At 47.9% G+C, this 23547-nt stretch overlaps 1 protein-coding gene across 1 annotated transcript in view; it reads left to right on the plus strand.

Annotated features, from left to right (window-relative positions):
- The window catches only part of col9a3 (collagen, type IX, alpha 3), a 149684-nt gene that overhangs the window by 30019 nt on the left and 96118 nt on the right, over positions 1 to 23547 (plus strand). The window contains exons 5-7 of the mRNA XM_078554812.1: positions 4673 to 4726; positions 10791 to 10835; positions 13567 to 13590. Coding sequence (XP_078410938.1) covers positions 4673 to 4726; positions 10791 to 10835; positions 13567 to 13590 — 123 coding nt within the window. The remainder of the gene's footprint in view (positions 1 to 4672; positions 4727 to 10790; positions 10836 to 13566; positions 13591 to 23547) is intronic.

A 23547-nucleotide genomic window follows, 5' to 3' on the forward strand; every position in this document is an offset into this window, starting at 1 on the left:
CTCCATTTGCCAGATCTTTGCCCACTCACTTAACCTCAGTCCCTTTGTAGCCTCCTTATGTCCTCTTCACAATTTACTTCTGTGTCGATAGCAAATTTAGCAACCATACCGTCAATCCCTTCATCCAAGACCTTTATATAAATAGTAAAAAGCTGAGGCCCCTGCACTGATTCCTGTGGCACACCACTCATCACATCCTGCCAACCAGAATAAGACCCATTTATGCCAACTCTCTGCTTCCAGTTAGCTACCAATGGAAACCCACAACATTCAGACTCGAGGCTGGAATGCTACCATTGAGCCAAGGCAAGCTCCAAGAGAGGCCGTTAAAGGAAGACTTGCATTTATGTCTTGCCTTTCACAATCTCAGGACACCCCAAGAGCTTCACAAGCCAATGAAGTACAGTTGAAGTTTGGTCACTGGAATGAACTTGACGTACTGGACAGGCTTCTTAGTGGAAGCAGATAACTTTATTACAGAGCTGGTTTAGAAGCCACACGCTTGAACCAGGTCCACGACTAGCAAAGCTTCGCCTCTAAGATTACCCGTGTTTAGGGGTTATTCATCAGAACAATCACGTGACCCCTAAAAGCAGTAGGAAGGGTTTTACCTAACGTCACTACACTCACTGTTACAATGCCTGGGAGAATTGCGCACAGCAAGATCTCACAAACAGGGATGTGATAATGTTACTAGTCTATCCGTTTTAATATTTTAATGATGTTGGATTAGGGATAAGTACTAGCCAGAACACTAGGAGAACTCCATTGCTGTCTCCGAATTGTGCCACGGGATCTTTTAGTCAACATCTCACTCATCCCCGACAGTGCAGCACACCTTCAGTACTACGCTGGAGTGTCAGCCTAGTTTTTGTGCTCTGGAGAGAATTGATAGGATAGGGAGTGAAACTGCAGGGGAGTCTCAGATAAAGGGACATAAATCTTAAAGTCAGTGCTGGCCATTGAGGAGAGACGTTGGGAAACATTTCTCCACACAAAGGGTGATAAATGTGCTGCACTCCCTCTAAGAAAAAGCAGTGACTGCTAGCTCAATTAATTATTTTTAAATCTGAGATCGATAGATCCTGCTGTCAGAGATAGGGAGGGGTGAGGCTGTGCAGGGATTTGACAGCAAGAATGGGAATTTTCAAATCAAGATGTTGCTTGGCCGGGAGATAATGTAGGTCAGCAAGCAGAGGAATTTGTTCGATCAATAGATTTTTAGACACTAGGGAAATGAGAGGCAGCAGGAAGGTGGAGTCGAGGTAGAAGATCAGCCAAGATCTTATTGAACAATGGAGCAGGTTTGAGGGGCCGAGTGGCCTACTCCTGCTCCCGATTCTTTTGTTCTTATGCTTGAATGCACATTGCGAATGAAGCATTTAGCTGGAAGTGGCAGGTTACTGGGGATAACATGTACACCTTGATCTCTGACAAGAATTACACAAAGTTAACTGAGAACATTAAAGTGAAAATAATAGAGGGAAACAGCTCATTAAATATATTGGGAAAGACATTTCGAAATCTGGGATTGAACAATTAGAGAGTGTGATGCAGGAACTTGTTGCTTCAGTCTGTCTGCATGCTGTTCAGTCACTGTGTGTTATTTAATGACCAAATACTGCTGACTGTCAGTGACTGTGAAGAGTCATTAATGAAATGAGTGCAGACATTTCTTATTCAGGTTAGACTGGAAATTAATCCAAAGCAACAAGCTTTACTTGGCAGTGAATGTGTCAAATGCAGAAAATACTGGAAATAAACCTGTCTCCGGGAAAAACATCTTCATAACTGAGGTTGAGGTCCTGCAGGGAAGTCCCCTTAACCCGTTGGACAGACAATAGCAGCAGTAAAGTCTTATACAGATATCAAGAAAGAAAAAAACTTGTGTCTCCATAACGCCTTTCACAATCTCAAGATGTGCCAAAAAACAGCCAATGAAACACTTCTGAATCACAGAATCACAGTGCAGAAGAGGCCCTTTGGCCCATCGAGTCTGCACTGACACGTGAGAAACACCTGACCTACCTACCTAATCCCATTTACTAACCATTGGCCCATAGCCTTGAATGTTCTGACGTGCCAAATGCTCATCCAGTAGGGAGGTCATGTTGGAGTCCTGTTGAAATGTGGAAAGAGCAAGATCCCAGAAACAGCAATGAGATAATGACCAGATAATAATGTGTTTCAGTGATATTGTTTGAGGGATAAATATTATCCCCAGGATGCTGGGAATAATTCTCCTGCTCTTCTTTGAAATAGTGGGATGCTTATGTCCACCTGAGAAGGCAGACGGGGCCTCAGTTTGACATCTCACCTGAAAGCCAGCTCCTTTGACAGTGCAGCACTCCCCTCCCAAAGTACTTTATAGCCACTGAAGGAATTTTGAAGTGTAGTCACTGTAGGGAACAGAGGCAGCTAATTTTTGTACAGCAAGGTCCCACAAACAGTGATGTTAGTTGAGGAATGACTATTGGCCAGGGCACCAGAGAGAATTCACCCAATCTTCTTTGAACTAGTGCCACGAGATCTTTTACGTCCACCTGAGGGGACAAATGGGGCTTTGGCAATCTGAGAGACGGCACTTCTGACAGTGCAGCACTCCATAGCCTGGATTATACACTCAAGTCATACACACACACACACACACACAAACACACACACACAAACATAGAAACACACACACACACAAACACACACACAAACACACACACACACACACACAAACACACATACACACACACAAACATACAAACACACACACACACACACAAACACACACACACACAAACACACACACACATACAAACACATACACACACACAAACACACACTCACACAAACACACACACACAAACACACACACACACACAAAACACCTCCTTCCTATGCTCCCTTACTGTTTTCCAGTATGCAATTGTGTTAATAAATCATTCTGAATTCAATGCTTGGCAGATCAATAAAGTTTTTTTATGTTAAGTTCTCCTGGTTCAGCTACATCAAACCGACAATCCAGTCAGTCATGAAAAGCTTTCAAGGCACTGAGTCCTTTTGAGGCTGGAATTCCCTAGGCATGAACAACCCTGGGACATTTAACCTGAGGCCATTAATCTAGTGAGTGTTGAAAGGCTGTTTTACAATCCATGGACATCTGAGTGCACCAGGTGAGGATTGGGTTGACTGTGATGCCATAACACGGTCAAATATCCTCTCTGGCATGTGACTCTTAGACACTAATGGAGCGAATCAGAGTCTAGTTTGATCAGTGTCCAGCAATGAACCTTCTTTCTTTGTTTGTGTCAATTCCAATGCCCTATCTGAACCCAAAACATTTGTAAAATTTTCAACTCACTTTGTCCATTTTGGCAGGAAGAATAAAAAAGAAGCTTATTATCTAAATTGTGGGAGATTGCAGAGCTCTGAGATTCAGAGGGATCTGGGTGTCCTAGTGCATGAATCACAAAAGGTTACTATGCAGGTACAGCAAGTAATTAGGAAAGCTAATAGAATGTTTTTGTGTATTGTGAGGGGAATTGAATACAAAAGTAGGGGGATTATGCTTCAGTTGTACAGGGCACTGGTGAGACCACATGTGGAGTATTGTGTACAGTATTGGTCTCCTTATTTAAGGAAGGATGTGAATGTGTTAGAAGCAGTTCACAGAAGGTTTACTAGGCTAATACCAGGATTGGGTGGGTTGTCTTATGAGAAAAGGTTGGACAGGTTAGGCTTGTATCCACTGGAGTTTAGAAAAGTAAAGGTGACTTGATCGAAACCTTTAAGATCCTGAGGCATCTTGACAGAGTGGTTGAGGAGAGGATGTTTCCTCTTGTGGAAGAATCTAGAACTAGGGGTCACAGATTAAAAATAAGGGGTCACTCACTTAAGACAGAGATGAGGAAATTTTTTTCTCTCAGAGGGTCGTGAATCTTTGGAACTCTCTTCCTCAGAAGGCGGCGAGAGCAGAGTCTTCGAATATTTTTAAGGCAGAGCTAGAGAGATTCTTTATTAACAAGGAGGGGTGAAAGGTTATCGGGGGTAGGGCGAGAGGTTACAACCAGATCAGCCATGATCTCATTGAATGACAGGGCAGGCTTGAGGGGCCGAGTGGCCTACTCCTGCTCCTAATTTGTTTGTTTGTTTGTTTATTAAATTGAGAAAAGTTGGTGTGAAGAGCTAAGGCCCATTGTGTAGGAATAAGGATAGACCATGAGATAAACCCAGATCTTTATCAGATGTATTGTCACCTATTATTCTGAAGGTCAAGGGGGCACCATCATAAAATGAGAACTAGGATGTCCGGGGGTGACATCAGGAAGCAGTTCTTCATAGAAAGGCAAGTGGAAATCTGGAACTCTTTTCCCTTGCTGAGACTTGGGATGGCGGGGGGAGTTGGCTGGGGGATGGGGAGGGGGGGATGCTGTTGGTGGGGTGGGGTGGTATGTCAAAAGAACATATGAAAACTAAGGTTGATCGATTTATTGTTAGGTTAAGGGTATTAAAGGATCATGGAACCATGGTGGGCAGACACAACTGAGATACAGATCAGCCATGATCTAATGAAATGACGGCAGAACAGGCTAGAGGGGCTGAAAGGCCTCTTCCTGTTCCTCTATAATTGGGCAGCTGATGCTAAGTTGAGCCCAACTAACGGCCTCTTTTATTTCCACAGGGTTTACCAGGCCCAAATGGTCCAGCGGGTGCTGCTGGAACATCGGGCGATAGGGTAAGTTCACTTTAAGATGATTGCGTCGAACTCCAGGTTTTGATGAAACTCTCTTCATGTTCATGCACCATGTTCTCTGCACCAAACGGTGTTGTCGGGGGGAGGGCTGGAAGAGATTTTGGCAGGGGGGCTGCAAAGGAGAAGAGGACCAGAGTGTCTTTAGTTTTATTTAGTAGGTGCTCAGCCTGACTCTAATTAAAATGTTAACACAAACCAGCCCTAGAATAATTAGTCCAGTGAGATTGTTTGAACAGCATTCCCTCTCCTCTGGGTCGTTTGCACAGTCTGTAATGAACTTTGTGCAGAAGGTCCATGGTAAATCCCTTTTTAATTATTTATGTTGGGAACCATTTGTCACTGAGTTGTGATTTCGGAGAGACAGAATTTAGTAACCGAGAGAGTTTGTTTCAATCTAATGTTTACAGTGAGAGCTACAATATAACCTTCATGCAATTATCAACTCTGTCTCATTGCCAGCAGCACATTTGCGGGGGGTTGAGGAGGTGAAAAAGTTGGAGCTGGGTGGGGAAAAGCCAGGGGAGGAGCGGGAGGGGTGAGGAAAATGCTGGGGGTGGAGGAAGAGTGGGATGGGGTGGGGATGAGCAGGAGGGGGATGGGGACCAACAGGGGCGGAGGTTAGGGAGGAGGGTGAGGGATGGAGTCAGGCCCATGGCATCCAGATGGAGATCAGAGGGCCACAGGGGCTGCCAAGTACTGAGGTGGGCTGGTTAAAAGGCCGCCATGGCTCTCTGGGACTTTGTCCCAGTTGTTCTGTTAAATATTACACACTCTAGCCCTCACCACTCACACCCCCATGCACTCCCTATGCCCCATCCATACCAACTCATGCCAAATCATGCCTCACCCACCCCAATGACCCCTTATAGCCCATAGGTGAACTTCATGCCAACTCATGTCCCATCACCCTTTGCCCTTACACCCTCCATGCCAACTCACCCATTATCCACCATAGGCAGACCTCAGGAGCCATGCTGGATGAAATAAATTAAAGTTCTAAATATCTATTACAGATTTCACTATATACACAAAAGCCGCATTCATGAAAGCCATTCAACACATTTAAATCCCCTCAAATACTTCATTTTAACGGCACAGAAGGAGGCCATTCAGCCCATCGTGTTTGCACCAGCTCTCCAAATGAGCATTATGACCGAGTGCCATTGCCCTGCCTTTTTCCCCGTACCCCTGCACATTGTTTCTATTCAAATAATCATCTAATGCCCACGTCACATTTGCTTCTTTTGCAAATCACTTTAAATCTGTGCCCTCTCGTTCTTGATCCTTTTATGAGCAGGAACAGCTTCTCCCTATCTACTCTGTCTGGTCCCCTCATGATTTTGAACATCTCTATCACATCTCCTCTTAGCCTTCTATCCAAGGCAAACAGTCCCAATCTCTCCAATCTATCTTCATACCTGAAATTTCTCATCCCTGGAACCATTCTTGTAAACCTGTTGTGCACTCCCTCCAATGGGTTCACATCCTTCCTATAATGTGGCACCCAGAACTGTACACAATGCTCCAGCTGAGGTCTAACGAGTGTCTTATGTAAATTCAGCATAACCTCCCTGCTCTTGTACTCTATGCCCCTATTAATAAAGCCCAGGACACTGTATGTTTTATTAACTGCTCTCTCCACCTGTCCTGCCACCTTCAATGATCTATGCACATATACACCCTGGTCTTTCTGCACCCCCTTCAAAATTTCACCCTTTTTTTATATTGTCTTTCCATGTTCTTCCTACCAAAATGCATCACCTCACACTTCTCTGCACTGAACTTCATCTACCACCTATCTGCCCACTCCACCAATTTGTCTATGTCCTTTTGAAGTTCTACACGGTCCTTCTCACAGTTTACAACACTCCCAAGTTTCGTATCATCCGCAAACTTTGAAATTGTCCCCTGCACACCAAGACCTAGATTATTAATATATATCAGGAAAAGCAAGGGTCCCAATATCGACCCCTGGGGAACTCCACTACCAACCTTCCTCCAACCTGAAAAATATCCATTGACCATTACTTCCTATTTTTCAGCCAATCTTGTATCCACGTTGCTACTGTCCCTTTTATTCCATGAGCAATAACTTTTCTCATAAGTCTGTTGTGTGGCACTGTATCAAATGCCTTTTGAAACTCCATGTACACCACATCAACAGCATTACCCTCATTGATCTTTTCTGTTACCTCTTCAAAAAACTCCTGCAAGTTAGTTAAACACGATTTCTCCTTTAGAAATCCATGCTGGCTCTTCCTTATCAACCCATATTTTTCCATGTGATTACTAGTTTTATCCTGAATAATTGTTTCTAGAACCTTGTCCACCAACAAAGTTAAACTGACTGGTCTGTAATTGCTGGGCTTATCCTTAGAACCTTTTTTGAACAAGGGCATAATATTTGCAATTCTCCAGTGCCCTGACATCTCCCCTGAGTCTAGTGAAGACTGAAAAATTATGGCCAGTGCCCCTGCAATTTCTACTCTCACTTCGTTCAATATCTTTGGATCCCTTACAAAAACAATCATTTGTATTTGGAACACATCCAAGATATGTTAGGCCTATAATAACCTCTTTGAACTATCAATCAAACTGTAAACTTAAGCCCCCAACTCTGGTAATGATAGGTTGTGGAAGCAGTCAATCGTTAACAATGCTGTAATGATAGCATTAGGGTTGTGTCAACAAACAGCTACTGAAACAGCGAGAACAGATTATTTTTACTCTCAGGTAGGCATGCTTTTTCATTTTTTAAAGGCAGGGATTTAAATAGTTTGACAGCTCTGCCTACCTTCTCCACCTTTTAAGAGCATTTATTCTCCACCATAAAAATGTGGACACACATTGCAAATTGAGGCCATTCTTGAAGCGAGAATTGGGTCTGCTTGTCCTGTGAGCTGTGTTTAAATAGCCCATCTAATTCGTAATCCATACCTGCGTGCTTCATGTCCCCCCCCTTTCCCCTACCAGCGAAAATAGGAGCTGCTGGAAATGGGGGTGGTACTTCCGGATCCGGGTCCTACCCACCATTTTTAAAGCTCCGCGGAGTCTCCATGACTTGGCGAGAATCAGGTCCTATAAATAATTCAATGGTTGGAGGTTTCCATCATTGTACCTGGCCTGTGAAATGTGTTAGCTTGTTGGGCTAAATGGCAGTTTCCAATTCCAATTTCACCATTTGGGGCCTTATTGCAATCGTCTTTTCATTACCTTGCTGAGTGATGCTGATTTACTGGGATGAGCTCATTTGAAGAAAAGATGTTGCATTTGTATAGCGTCTTTCATATCCTCAGGATGTCCCAAAGCACTTTACAGCTAATTAAGTAATTTTGAAATGCAGTAACAGTTGTTACTGTAGTGAAAATGGCAGCCATTTTGTGCACAGCAAGATCCCACAGGCAGCAAATGAGTGTAACAACTAGATAATACGGGCCAGATTTTCATGTCAGAGAAGGGGATCAGGAGGGAGCTAATCCTGCCTTTGCAATCCCGCCTCCATCTCGAAACTGCCAGCGGGTGGGATTGTTTGGGAGTCCAGCCCATAAGGTGATGTGCCTGCCAAAATGGAAGTGGGCTGAGTCCAGAGCAGGCAGACTAGTAGGCCTCCATTTTTAAAAAGCCTCAACCTGCGTCTCCCAATGCAATCGGTGGCTCATTCTTCTTATACAGTTGAACCGTCTGACCACTTTAAACCCCCTTCATCCTCACCCACTCACCCTCACTCCTCACCTTCACCTCTTCTCACTCCCTTACCTCCCTCAACCCCTCACCCTCAATCCCTCACCACTTTAACTCACAAGCTCTATTATAACAGTTGGAAGCCATTGAGTAGCCCATAAATCTCCCTGAATTTAGAAAGCAGCTGTATAAACAATGTCAAGCGCTTCCAGTAGATAAACTTTTTTTTAACTCCTCTGAAGACTTTTCCACACCTACAATGCTGATCTTTCACTTGAAGCTTGCCAGTTAGAAGAAGTTACAATCTGGCAAACATATTATTTAAAAGGGTAGTTACAGCTTCCAATCACAGAATTGTCACTTTAATGAACGCAAGGTGAACTGTAAAGGAGGCAAAACCATTTCACTTACCTTTTGAACTCTTCTCGCCTCCAACCTATGACTCCCGCCTCCATGCAGCTGATGTAAAACCCACCAGCTGCTAATATCCAGCCACTTCCAGTAAAATGTTACCTGGGGTGGGCTCTCAATGAGGCTACAACACTGTCGGTTTCCTCCTTCATAGGAGTGGTCAGGTTCCAGGGCTGCTGCAGCCCCATCCTTATGAAAATAGCTGAGGGTGGAAACAGGCAGGAATTCTGGTTTCCCTGCTTGACAACCATTTTTTTTCCTGGTCCCAGCTCCATTTTGTCCCTGTTGAGACCAGTAAAATCTGGACCTATGTCCTTGAAGGTAGTGAGTAAGGCCTGGCACCAGGGTGGTGCCCCAGCTCGTCTTCGAATAGTCTTATTAGAGAGGGCGCAGAAAAGAATCACGAGAGAGATTCCAGGGATGAGGAGCCTCATTTACGTGGATAGATTGGAGAAGATGAGACTGTTCCCCTCAGATAAGGTTGAGAGGAGACTTGATAGAGGTGTTCAAAATTATGAGGGGCCTGGACAGGGTATTTAGGGAGAAACTGTTCCCATTGTTGGAAATATTGAGAACCGAGGACACCGATTTGGAGTAACTGGCAAAAGAAGCAATGGCGACATGTGGAAATATGTTTTTACATTGCAAATGTTTAGGATCTGGAATGCAGTGCCTGTGAGCATGGTGGAGGCATGTTCAATTGAAGCTTCCAAAAGAGAATTGGATAATTATCTGAGGAGAAAGAATTTACAGGGTTATGGGGAAAAGTTGGGGGAGTGGGACTAGGTGAGTTGCTCTTGCAGAAAGTCAGCACTGACACGATGGGCTGAACGGCCTCCTTCTGTGCTGTAACCATTCATTCTCTCAATCCATCTGAGGGGGGCAGGCAGAGCCTTGGTTTAACATCTTTTTATTCATTTATGGGATATGGACGTCGCTGGCTGGGCCAGCATTTATTGCCCATCCCTAAGTGCCCTTGAGAAGGTGGTGGTGAGCTGCCTTCTTGAACCACTGCAGTCCATGTGGTGTAGGTACACCCACAGTGCTGTTAGGAAGGGAGTTCCAGGATTTTGACCCAGCGACAGTGAAGGAACGGCGATGTATTTCCAAGTCAGGATGGTGAGTGTCTTGGAGGGGAAGTTCCAGGTGATGGTGTTCCCCTGTGTCTATTGCCCTTCTCCATCTCATCGGAAAGACAGCACTCCTGACAGTACAGCACTCTCTCAGTTCTGAAACTCTGCCATTGCAGCGCTCCCCTAGTACTGACCCTCCGATGGTGTGGTGCTCCCTCAGTACTGACCCTCCGATGGTGTGGTGCTCCCTCAGCACTGACCCTCTGCCAGTCCGGCGCTCCCTTGGTACTGACCCTCTGCCAGTCCGGCGCTCCCTTGGTACTGACCCTCCGCCAGTGCGGTGCTCCCTCGGTACTGACCCTCCGCCAGTGCGGTGCTCCCTCAGTGCTGACCCTCTGCCAGTGCAATGCTTCCTCATTCCTGACCCTCTGCCATTGCAGAGCTCCCTCAGTAATGCCCTTCTGACAGTGCAGTACTCCCTCAGCACTGACCTTCCGACTGTGCGGTGCTCCCTCAGTATTGACCCTCCGACAATGCAACGCTCTCTCAGTACTGACCCTCCACCAGTGCAGTGCTCCCTCAGCACTGACCATCCAACAGTGCAGTGCTCCCTCAGTACTGACCCTCAACCAGTGTGGTTCTCCCTCAGTACTGACCCTCCTCCAGTGTGGTGCTCCCTCAGTACTGCACTGTGAGTGTCGGCCTGATTTATGAGCTGAACTCTCTTGAGTTGGGCTCGAATCCCTTGACCTCTGATTCAAAAGTGAAAGTAATGACCCTTGAGCAAGGTGGAACTTGACTGAGTCACGGTTCCTGTGGTCAAACTGTTGTGTTGTGCTCTTGGCCGATAAGGTGGTGACTATATTTTATTGCTTTCACAGGGAGACCCAGGACTACCAGGGCCACGCGGAGTGTCCAGGCTAACGGTGAGTAAACATCTCATTAAGAAGCAAGTTATTCTGTCCCTTCCGCATTGGTGCATCATACTTTTTCAGCATGTAAATTCCAATCATGGAGCGTCAGCAACTTGAGTTTGTGTAAATTGTGGTTGGATATTAATGTTGAATCCATTTGCCCAAACAACACTGCTATTGGATTTTGAAACTTAAAATTGAATCAAAACAATGCCAGATTCCATGTGTATGACCTTTCACCTTCTAGCAAAGATGACCAGCTTATCACCCCGTGTCTTTCTTTAAGAGGGTTGCAGCTCTCCAAGGCTGTTGACCCATCATACACACACTTTTATTGCACGTGCATGAAGCTCTACTGTTCCCCCTTTATACAAGGCGTATAACTTCCTCTGTACCCATCCTCACTGTTAAAACTAGGCCTCATAATCATCCTGGCGCCCTTTGTCAAAGAACTAATGCTAAAAATGCATGTTTGTAGAAAAGAAATTCAAAAAAAGACCTGTATTTCTATAGCGCCTTTCACAGCCTCAGTATGTCCCAACGCACGTCACAGTCAATGAAATACCTTTTAAAGTGTGATCACCATGGTAACGTTGGAAATGCAGCAGCCAATTTGCACACAGCAAGCTCCAACAGACAGTAATGTGATAATGACCAGATACTGCTCTTAGTGATGTTGGTTGAGGAATAAATATTAACCAGGACACCGGGGATAACTTCTGTACTATTCCTCAAAATAGTGCCAGGGGGTCCTCTATCTTAATTTAAGGGGGCAGATGGGCCCTCGATTTAACATCTCATCCAAAAGCCAGCACCTCTGACAGTGCAGCTTGTCTTCAGTACAGCACTGGGAGTGTCAGCCTAGATTACACACTCAGGTCTCGGGAGTGAATTTGAACTCATGGCCTTTAGGAATGGGAGCTGAGTGTGCCAGAGCTGACACCATCTGAGCAGCCCTCAGGCGGGACTGTTCTTAAATATGGGCTGGTGCTGAGTCAAACAAGATCAAAGATTAGATCTTTGAGGATCTGGCTGGTAAAAAGGGAGATGGAACCAACCTTATAATCTTTCTTTTTTTATTCATTTATGGCATGTGGGCGTTGCTGGCTGGGCCAGCATTTATTGCCCATCCCTAATTGCCCTTGAGAAGGTGGTGGTGAGCTGCCTTCTTGAACCGCTGCAGTCCATGTGGTGTAGGTACACCCACAGTGCTGTTAGGGAGGGAGTTCCAGGATCTTGACCCAGTGACAGTGAAGGAATGGCGATATATTTCCAAGTCAGGATGGTGAGTGACTTGGAGGGGAACTTCCAGCTGGTGGTGTTCCCATCTATCTGCTGCCCTTGTCCTTCTAGATGGTAGTGGTCGTGGGTTTGGAAGGTGCTGTCGAAGGAGCCTTGGTGAATTCCTGCAGTGCATCTTGTACATGGTACACACTGCTGCTACTGTGCGTCAGTGGTGGAGGGAGTGAATGTTTGTGGATGGGGTGCCAATCAAGTGGGCTGTTTTTCTGTTAGGAAAGAGAAAAGTTAGTTTGGGTTCCTGCTCCTGATCATGCTGTGCTGAGCCTTGCCGGAAAAGCTGGCGGGTGAGGGTACAACCTGGCCTGGTGTGAAGCCTACCACAGTTCACCACTGGACTCTTGCACAAAGGATAAGGCGAGACCCAAGGAGGTTGTTGGTCAGTGAGACAGTTCACCAGAAGGGGTCAGAATCCTCAGGGAAAGGGAGATTCTTACAGGGAACGAGCAGAACTGAAACCAGTGTAAACCTGTAGCAAGCGAGTGTCGCAAGACCGATTCTAGCATTCAGATTTGAGCAGGAATTGGGCACTCATGTGGATCGACCCTCCCCTATATAACCCACCAGCTTTTCCATGAGAGGAAACAATCAGCCAATCCGTTCCTGCTTATTCTTCGGTAACATTGGGCTGAATATTACGGGCCACCCCCTAGGTGGGTAAACAGGTGAGTGGACTCGTGAGGATGCCGTTCTGTCAGTGCCATGCCTGCTGCCAGTCCACCCATCCCCCACCCCCACCTGATTTTACAGGCAGCCTGGGGAATGTCGGGTGGGCTGCCAGCCCAAGGCCCAGTTAAGGGCTTCATCCCTTCGCCACTCCAATATAACAGGCAGCAGGAGAAGCCTGTGCCCAACGTCTAGCTGATGCCTCCTCCCCAGGCCTACTGTGTCAATTAGAGGCCCCTGTCCCACGGTTTTGCCTCCCCACGTCCACCTTCCTCACGTGCCCTGTCCAACAAGCCCCCCCATCCCCCCCTCACTGGCCTGCCAACCTGGCCCCAGCAAGATCCCAGACTTTCCTGAATGTCCGGATCCATCGCCGGACACAACCGCCGCTGGCCTACCTGCAGTACCAGCCCGTGGCCACCGCTGCTGCATGGCACTGCCAGTGTGCAGAGCTGCAGGCCCCTGATTGGCCAGCAGCTCTATGAGGCGGAGCTTCCCCCTGGAGATGGACAAATGTCCAGCCTAATGCTAATTTAAAAGGCCATCGTCTAAAAAACTGAAAGTGGAGCGAACCAGCTAAGAGGAGCCGAGCTTGCCCCCGGGGCCTACACTGGGGTGCGGAGAGCCAGCCCTCAGTGTAAATTCCAGCTCATTGTGTGTGGGCTCAAATATTGGATATTGGGAAGGTTGGGAACACTTTCAGAGAGCTGGAAATCATTCCGATCACTGGGTCATCGCAACGACGCTGATTGTTGTGTTTCTCTTCTTTGATTCACAGGAACCGGGGCAGCTGGGAGCTGAGGTAAGGGATTCTATCATTCAGTGAAAGTCTCACTGGGAGGAGATTACAGCTGCCGGATATCATCCTTCTCCGTGTGCTCCGCACACTGTTCTGGTGAAGGGTCGTATGGACTCGAAACGTTAACTGTGTTCCTCTCCGCAGACGCTGTCAGACCTGCTGAGTTTTCCCAGCTATTTTTGTTTATATGCCGGATATCAGTCTAGTTACTGAGAGCTAGTTGAGTCTTCTCACTGTTGTGCAAGGCCCATAGAGTAATTGGGTCCATGTTACACAGAATTACATTGCGCTTACAGCACAGAAACAGACCATTCCGGCACAACAGGTCTCTGCCAGGGTTTATACTCCACATGAGTCTCCTCCCTTCCTATTTCATCCCACCCTATCAACATGTCCTTCTATCCTCTTCCCCCCTCCCGACCTTACCTCACCGAGCTTCCCCTTAAGTGTACATTGTGTTGCTCTGCAGAAATTCTTAAGTATCTGGAACCTTCAGTTAGTCAGGAAATCTCTGGGTCCGGGAGGTGGAAATGCCTCAAGTTTGTGCTCAGCAGCAGAGACAGAAATAACATTGGAAAGAGGTTAAGAAGCTAAGACAGCGACAGTCACACAGTATTACCAATCCACATCTTTGCCACATGTATCGTGTACTTCAAGTGAGAGAACATTATCCGAGTATTTTTATAAATTTGTTTAACCTAACAAACATCATGGAAAATCTTTGTCACTGGTAGTGGATTGCTGAGGTTTCTTTGATGGTTAAAATATTGAAATCAGTTCTGCCCAATAAGATATAATTGTTAGCAGTTTAAAAAAAATGTTGACTTGTTGGGCTGGTTTATCCTGGGGAAATGTTGAGGTTAAGGGTGGTGGGTGATGGGTGGGGGGCCGGTGTGTGGGGAGGGCCCCTGCGGAAGGGGTTCAAACAGGGTCTCACTGGCCTGCGAACACCCATTCATCCCCCCAGCAAGTGGCTACACTGCGACTTTCCCAAGAAGCCCTCATGCCGAGCGGCCTGAACGCCAACACTAAAGCAAAACGCTGCAGATGCTGGATACCCTGAAATAAAAACGGAAGATGCTGGAAGCACTCAGCAGGTCAGGCAGCGTCTGCGGAGAGAGGGAAACCGAGTTAACGGGGTTAACCGAGTTCCCAGGAGCGGGAAGCGAGGTGGCCAGGGGGTGCTTATCTGAGAGTGGGGGGGGGTGCCAAAATCAGCTTCCCTCCGGCAGGATGAAATTTTGCAATGAAGTTCAGGGGAGTTTGAAAGTGTGTCGGGAATCACATCTGCATGTCACACATGCTGCTTATAAAGCCAGCTGGTCAGAGTTAAGTTCCTCCTCCTAATTAAGTTATTGGTACATAAGCAATACATGCCTTCAGATTGACCATTGCATATAAGTGCCTTGCAGCAGGCGAGGTAGTCAACTTGCTGGAGTCAGAGTGGGAAGCCACTGTTTGCTTTCTTTTTGGGGAGTATTGTTCAACAAGTCGATGATAGGGTGGTGGCAGTCTGAGGGGCACAGAGCAGGGAGGCTGGCAGTGGGAGGGAGGGAGTCTGGGGCAGTGGCAGAGCCAAGGAGGGAAGGTGAGGTTGCAGGGACGTGGGAGGAAGGGAAGGGCTTTGCATCTTGTGTCTGGGACCCCTGTGAATGGGTGGATGGGGAGTGGTTTCCTGGCAGCGATGGTGGGAGAGAGTTGGTTCTAGAGGGCGGCCTGGGGTCTGTCTATGATGGGGTCCTGGGGATTGAACTGAGGGCACTGGGCAGTGGAGGGAATAGTCACAGTGAGAGAGGGGACTGGAATGTCATAGGGTGGCAGGACCAGGATCATGGTCACATAGCTGATGGTGTCATGGGGGTATCACTGAAATGGACAAAACAATTGGTGTGGATAATGGGAGGGGTCAGGGTCAAGGTGGGCATGGGGACAGTAATATGTGGAGCACAGAGGGGAGAGAAGGCATATGGAGGGTGATGGTTATAGGCTCAAGGGTAGTGGTGGGGAGGTCCAATGGTAACGGAGGGGAGAGGAATGGTTATATTGGGTGGGTCAATGGTGATGGGAGGAAGTTGGCTGATGACACAGGGAGGGTAAAAGGTCCATTATTAAGGATGAGATTTCAGAATACTTGGAAGTGCATGGTAAAATAGGGCAAAGTCAGCATGGTTTCATCAAGGGGAGGTCATGCCTGACAAATCTGTTAGAATTCTTTGAGGAGGTAACGAGTAGGTTAGACAAAGGAGAGCCAATGGATGTTATCTACTTGGACTTCCAGAAGGCATTTGACAAGGTGCCGCACAGGAGGCTGCTCAGTAAGATAAGAGCCCATGGTGTTAGAGGCAAGGTACTAGCAAGGATAGAAGATTGGCTGTCTGGCAGGAGGCAGAGAGTGGGGATAAGGGAGTCCTTCTCAGGATGGCGGCCGGTGACTAGTGGAGTTCCACAGGGGTCAGTGTTGGGACTTTTCACTTTATACATTAATGATCTAGATGAAGGAACTGAGGGCATTCTGGCTAAGTTTGCAGATGATACAAAGGTAGGTGGAGGGACAGGTAATATTGAGGAGGCGGGGAGGCTGCAGAAGAATTTGGACAGGTTAGGAGAATGGGCAAAGAAGTGGCAGATGGAATACAACGTGGGGAAGTGTGAGGTCATGCACTTTGGTAGGAAGAATAGAGGCATAGACTATTTTCTAAATGGGGAGAGAATTCAGAAATCTGGAGTGCAAAGGGACTTGGGAGTCCAAGTCCAGGATTCTCTTAAGGTTAACTTGCAGGTTGAGTCGGTAGTTAGGAAGGCAAATGCAATGTTGGCATTTATTTTGAGAGGACTAGAATATAAAAGTGGGGATGTGCTGCTGAGGCTTTATAAGGCTCTGGTCAGACCACATTTAGAATATTGTGAGCAATTTTGGGCCCCGTATCTCAGGAAGGATGTGCTGGCCCTGGAGAGGGTCCAGAGGAGGTTCACGAGAACGATCCCAGGAATGAAAGGCTTAACATATGAGGAACGTTTGAGGACTCTGGGTCTATACTCGATGGAGTTTAGAAGGATGAGGGGGGGACCTGATTGAAACTTACAGAATACTGAAAGGCCTGGGTAGAGTGGACGTGGGGAAGATGTTTCCATTAGTAGGAGAGACTAGGACCCGAAGGCACAGCCTCAGAGTAAAGGGAAGACCTTTTAGAACAGAGATGAGGAGAAACTTCTTTAGCCAGAGTGGTGAATCTATGGAATTCATTGCCACAGAGGGCTGTGGAGGCCAGGTCATTGAGTGTATTTAAGACCGAGATAGATAGGTTTTTGATTGGTAGGGGGATCAAAGGTTATGGGGAGAAGGCGGGAGAATGGGGTTGAGAAACTTATCAGCCATGATTGAATGACGGAGCAGACTCGATGGACCGAATGGCCTAATTTCTGCTCCTATGTCTTATGGTCTTATGGTCTTAAGGTGGTGGAGCAAGTCTGGAAAGATACACATACCATTTTCTTAAGGTCTTCTTCACAACACTTTGCACTGACCCTCCCACTCACCCACCCTCCCACTCACTGACCCACCCGCTCACTGACCCTCGCACTCAGTAACCCTCGCACTCACTGACCCTCACACTCAGTGACCCTCCCGCTCACTGACCCTCGCACTCAGTGACCCTCCCGCTCACTGAACCTAGCACTCAGTGACCCTCCCGCTCACTGACCCTCGCACTCAGTGACCCTCCCGCTCACTGACCCTCGCACTCACTGACCCCCCCGCTCACTGACCCTCGCACTCAGTGACCCTCCCGCTCACTGACCCTCGCACTCATTGACCCTCCCGCTCACTGACCCTCGCACTCACTGACCCTCCCGCTCACTGACCCTCGCACTCACTGACCCTCCCGCTCACTGACCCTCACACTCAGTGACCCTCCCGCTCACTGACCCTCGCACTCACTGACCCTCCCGCTCACTGAACCTAGCACTCACTGACCCTCCCGAACACTGACCCTCGCACTCAGTGACCCTCCCGCTCTACTGACCCTCGCACTCAGTGACCCTCCCGCTCACTGACTCTCGCACTCAGTGACCCTCCCACTCACTGAACCTAGCACTCAGTGACCCTCCCGCTCACTGACCCTCACACTCAGTGACCCTCCCACTCACTGACCCTCCCACTCACTGACCCTCCCACTCACTGACCCTCCCACTCACTCACTCTCACACTCACTGACCCTCCCACTCACTCACTCTCACACTCACTCACTCTCACACTCACTGACCCTCCCACTCACTGACCCTCCCACTCACTGACCCTCCCACTCACTGACCCTCCCGCTCACTCACTTTCACACTCACTGACCCTCCCACTCACTCACTCTCACACTCACTCACTCTCACACTCACTGACCCTCCCACTCACTGACCCTCCCACTCACTAACTCTCACACTCACTGACCCTCCCACTCACTCACTCTCACACTCACTGACCCTCCCACTCACTCACTCTCACACTCACTCACTCTCACACTCACTGACCCTCCCACTCACTGACCCTCCCACTCACTCACTCTCACACTCACTGACCCTCCCACTCACTCACTCTCACACTCACTCACTCTCACACTCACTGACCCTCCCACTCACTAACTCTCACACTCACTGACCCTCCCACTCACTGACTCTCACACTCACTGACCCTCCCACTCACTGACCCTCCCACTCACTCACTCTCACACTCACTGACCCTCCCACTCACTCACTCTCACACTCACTAACTCTCACACTCACTGACCCTCCCACTCACTAACTCTCACACTCACTGACCCTCCCACTCACTGACCCTCCCACTCACTCACTCTCACACTCACTGACCCTCTCACTCACTCACTCTCACACTCACTGACCCTCCCACTCACTCACTCTCACACTCACTAACTCTCACACTCACTGACCCTCCCACTCACTAACTCTCACACTCACTGACCCTCCCACTCACTAACTCTCACACTCACTGACCCTCCCACTCACTGACCCTCCCACTCACTCACTCTCACACTCACTGACCTTCCCACTCACTCACTCTCACACTCACTAACTCTCACACTCACTGACCCTCCCACTCACTGACCCTCCCACTCACTGACTCTCACACTCACTGACCCTCCCACTCACTGACCCTCCCACTCACTGACCCTCCCACTCACTCACTCTCACACTCACTGACCCTCCCACTCACTGACCCTCCCACTCACTGACCCTCCCACTCACTGACTCTCACACTCACTCACTCTCTCACTCACTGACCCTCACACTCACTCACTGACTCTCACACTCACTGACCTTCCCACTTACTGAATCTGCCGCTCACCACCTCCCCCAATCCTCCTGCTTACCACCTGCCCTCACTATATCCCGCCCTGATCCTCCCACTCACTGCATCCCACTCACTGACCCTCACACTCACTGACTCTCACACTCACTGACCCTCCTACTCGCTGACCCTCACACTCACTGACTCTCACACTCACTGACCCTCCCACTCACTCACTCTCACACTCACTGACCCTCCTACTCACTGACTCTCACACTCACTGACTCTCACACTCACTGACCCTCCCACTCACTGACCCTCCCACTCACTCACTCTCACACTCACTGACCCTCCCACTCACTCACTCTCACACTCACTGACCCTCCCACTCACTGACCCTCCCACTCACTCACTCTCACACTCACTGACCCTCCCACTCACTCACTCTCACACTCACTCACTCTCACACTCACTCACTCTCACACTCACTGACCCTCCTACTCGCTGACCCTCACACTCACTGACTCTCACACTCACTGACCCTCCCACTCACTCACTCTCACACTCACTGCCTCTCACACTCACTGACTCTCACACTCACTGACTCTCACACTCACTCAATCTCACACTCACTGACCCTCCCACTCACTCACTCTCACACTCACTGCCTCTCACACTCACTCACTCTCACACTCACTGCCTCTCACACTCACTGACTCTCACACTCACTGACTCTCACACTCACTGACCCTCCCACTCACTGCCTCTCACACTCACTCACTCTCACACTCAGTGACCCTCCCACTCACTGACTCTCACACTCACTGACCCTCGCACTCAGTGACCCTCCCACTCACTAACTCTCACACTCACTGACTCTCACACTCACTGACTCTCACACTCACTCACTCTCACACTCAGTGACCCTCCCACTCACTCACTCTCACACTCACTGACCCTCGCACTCAGTGACCCTCCCACTTGCTGACCATCCCACTCACTGACTCTCACACTCACTGACCCTCACACTCACTGACTCTCACACTCACTGACCCTCCCACTCAGTGACCCTCACACTCACTGAAGCTCACACTCACCGATCCTCCCATTCACCGACCCTCCCACTCACTGACCCTCCCACTCACTGACTCTCACGTTCACTGACCCTCCCACTCGCTGACTTTCACACTCACTGACTCACACTCACAGACTCTCTCACTCACTGACCCTCACACTCACTGACCTTCCCACTTACTGAATTTGCCGCTCACCACCTCCCCCAATCCTCCTGCTTACCACCTGCCCTCACTATATCCCGCCCTGATCCTCCCACTCACTGACCATCCCACTCACTGACTCTCACACTCACTGACCCTCGCACTCACTTACTCCCACACTCAGTGACCCTCCCACTCGCTGACCATCCCACTCACTGACTCTCACACTCACTGACCCTCCCACTGACCCTCCCACTCACTGACCCTCCCACTCACTGACCCTCCCACTCACTGACCCTCCCACTCACTGACTCTCACACTCACTGCCTCTCACACTCACTGACTCTCACACTCACTGACCCTCACACTCACTGACCCTCCCACTCACTCACTCTCACACTCACTGACTCTCACACTCACTGCCTCTCACACTCACTGACTCTCACACTCACTGACCCTCACACTCACTGACCCTCCCACTCACTCACTCTCCCACTCACTGACTCTCACACTCACTGACTCTCACACTCACTGACCTTCCCACTTACTGAATCTGCCGCTCACCACCTCCCCCAATCCTCCTGCTTACCACCTGCCCTCACTATATCCCGCCCTGATCCTCCCACTCACTGCATCCCACCACCCACCCCGCTCACTCCATCCCTCTCATAGCCCTTCTCCCCAGTACTCGCTCACCGCTCATCTAGGCAAATGGGAGGGTTGGCGAATGGGAGGGTCAGGGGAGGGAAACAGCGAGGAGGAGAGGTGGGAAGCATCAGATGGATGAGTCAGGAAACGCGAGGTAAGTGGAAAGAGATGTTAAGCTTGTAAAAGTTAGTAAGAGGATTTTCGGGTCTGTTAGGTACATAGCAGTCAATAAGTTTTTAATGTAAAAATTACGGGTCAGGAACATAATCCACCCTTATTACATACTTTTTTTTTGGAAAGTGATTCTTGTTTAGTATGCTTTTGTTTGCACACTGTTTTTTAGGGACAGGTTTGGAATGCTTCTCCCAATCTACCCTGTCCAACCCCCTCATGATTTTGAACATTTCTATCAAACGAGGGATAGCTGCATTATTGAACTTGCTTCCACCATCCTTTCAGGCAACGCATACCAGATCATAGCAACTCAATGTGTAAAAACAACATTCTCCTCATCTCCCATCTGGTTCATTTGTTTACAAGAATGGTTCCAGGGATGAGAAACTTCAGTTACGAAGATAGATTGGAGAGGTTGGGACTGTTCTCCTTGGAGAGAAGGAGGCTAAGAGGAGATTTGATAGAGATGTTCAAAATCATGAGGGGGTTGGACAGAGTAGATAGGGAGAAGCTGTTCCCACTCGTAAAAGGATCAAGAACAAGAGGGCACAGATTTAAAGTGATTTGCAAAAGAAGCAAATGTGACGTGAGAAAAATCTTTTTCACACAGCGAGTGGTTCGGGTCTCGAATGCGCTGCCTGGAAGTGTAGTGGAGGCAGGTTCAATCGAGGCATTCAAGAGAGCATTAGATGATTATTTGAATGGAAGCAAACAGGGGTACTGGGAAAAGGCAGGGCAATGGCACTAGATCATAATGCTCATTTGGAGAGATGGTGCAAACATGATGTGTCAAATAATTCTGTGCCAATAAAATTCTGTGATTTTGCCAATCACCTTAAACCTGGGTCCTCTGGTTACCAAGCCTTTTGCCACTGGGAACAGTTTCTCCTTTATTCTATCAAATCCCTTCATGATTTTGAATGCCTCTATGAAAATATCTCTTAATCTTCTTCACTTGAATGAGTTTGTCCAGTCCCTCCATATAACTGAAGACCCTTACCCCTAGTACCATTCTGGTAAGAACACTGCACCTTCCCCAAGACCATGACATGCTCTGTAAAGTGTGAGGTTCAGATTTGGAAATGATACTTCACACACGCCCTGACCAGTGATTTATGAAGGTTTAGCATAATTTCTTTCCTTTGGTACTCTCTGCCACACTTTATAAAGCTAAGGGTTCAAGTGTTGTCTAAGTTCAGGAAGTGTCCCTCATTCCAACAAAAATACGATTGTGATTATCCAGAGCATTTTACCGATTGTTACTGCAAATTCATGATTACCTTTTGATTAGCCCTGTGGCACTGCGCAGGTTGGTGACCTCGGGAATATGAATTTCTTCTTTGATCTATATTCCTCCCAATGTGATTATTTTAATACCTTTCAAAGAATTCCAAAACTAGTGTTTAAAAAAAATGTTGATGCTGAAGTTTACAAGGACAGCATTCCACACATATCCCTGTGCATTGCTCTGGTAAACATACCCCAACGAGAACACACACGAACATATGAATTAGGAGCAGGAGTAGGCTGTTCAGCCCTTTTTAGTCTGCTCCACCATTCAGTAAGGTCATGGCTGATCTATTGTGGCCTCAACTCCACATTCAGCCTATCCCCGATAACCTTTGACTCCCTTGTTAGTCAAGAATCTATCTACCCCTGCCTTAAAAATATTCAATGACCCCACCTCCGCCGCTCTCCAGGGAAGATAGTTTCAAAGACTCACGACCCTCTGAGGGAAAAATTTATCCTCATCTCCAGCTTAAATGGGAGACCCCTTATTTTTAACCTGTGACCCCTGGTTCTAGTCTCTCCCACAAGAGGAGACATCCTTTCAGCATTCACCCTGTCAAGTTCCCTCAGGATCTTATATGTTTCAATTTGACTGCCTTTTGATCTTCTAAAGTCCAGTGGATGCAGGCCTAACCTGTCCAACCTTTCCTCATAAGATAACGACCACCCCCCCCCACTCCGTCCCAGGTATCAGTCAACTGAACCTTCTCTGAACTGCTTCGTAAAAAAAGAGACCAACACCGTGTACACTACTCCAGATGTGGTCTCACCAAAGCCCTGTACAACTGTAGCAAAACATCCCTACTTTTATATTCCATTCCCCTTGCAGTAAATGACAACATTCCATTTGCCTTCCTAATTACTTGCTGTACCTACATACTAACTTTTTGTCATTCATGTACCAGGACACCCAGATCCCTCTGTATCACAGAATTCTGCAACCTCTCTCCATTTTAAAATTATGTTGCCTTTCTATTCTTTCTGCCTAAGTGGAAAAGTTCACATTTTCCCACATTATACTCTACCTGCCCCCACCCCCCCTCACTTAACCTATTTATGTCCCTTTGCAGGCTCATTATGTCCTCTTCAAAACTTAATGTCCTACCTATCTTTGTGTCATCAGCAAATTTAGCAACCATACATTCGTTCGCTTCATCCAAGTCATTGATAGAAACAGTAAATAGTTGAGGCCCCATCTTTGCTCCCTGTGGCACTCCGCTCGTCACATCTTGCCGTGAGCTGGACAATCCTCTATCGATGCCAATATTTTACCCCCTACACCATGAGCTCTTATTTTGCGTAGTAACCGTTGATGTTGCACCTTGTCAAGTGCCTTCT

The sequence above is a fragment of the Cetorhinus maximus genome, chromosome 13 (genome assembly GCF_964194155.1).
Source record: "Cetorhinus maximus chromosome 13, sCetMax3.hap1.1, whole genome shotgun sequence".
Classification (NCBI taxonomy): Eukaryota; Metazoa; Chordata; class Chondrichthyes; order Lamniformes; family Cetorhinidae; genus Cetorhinus; species Cetorhinus maximus.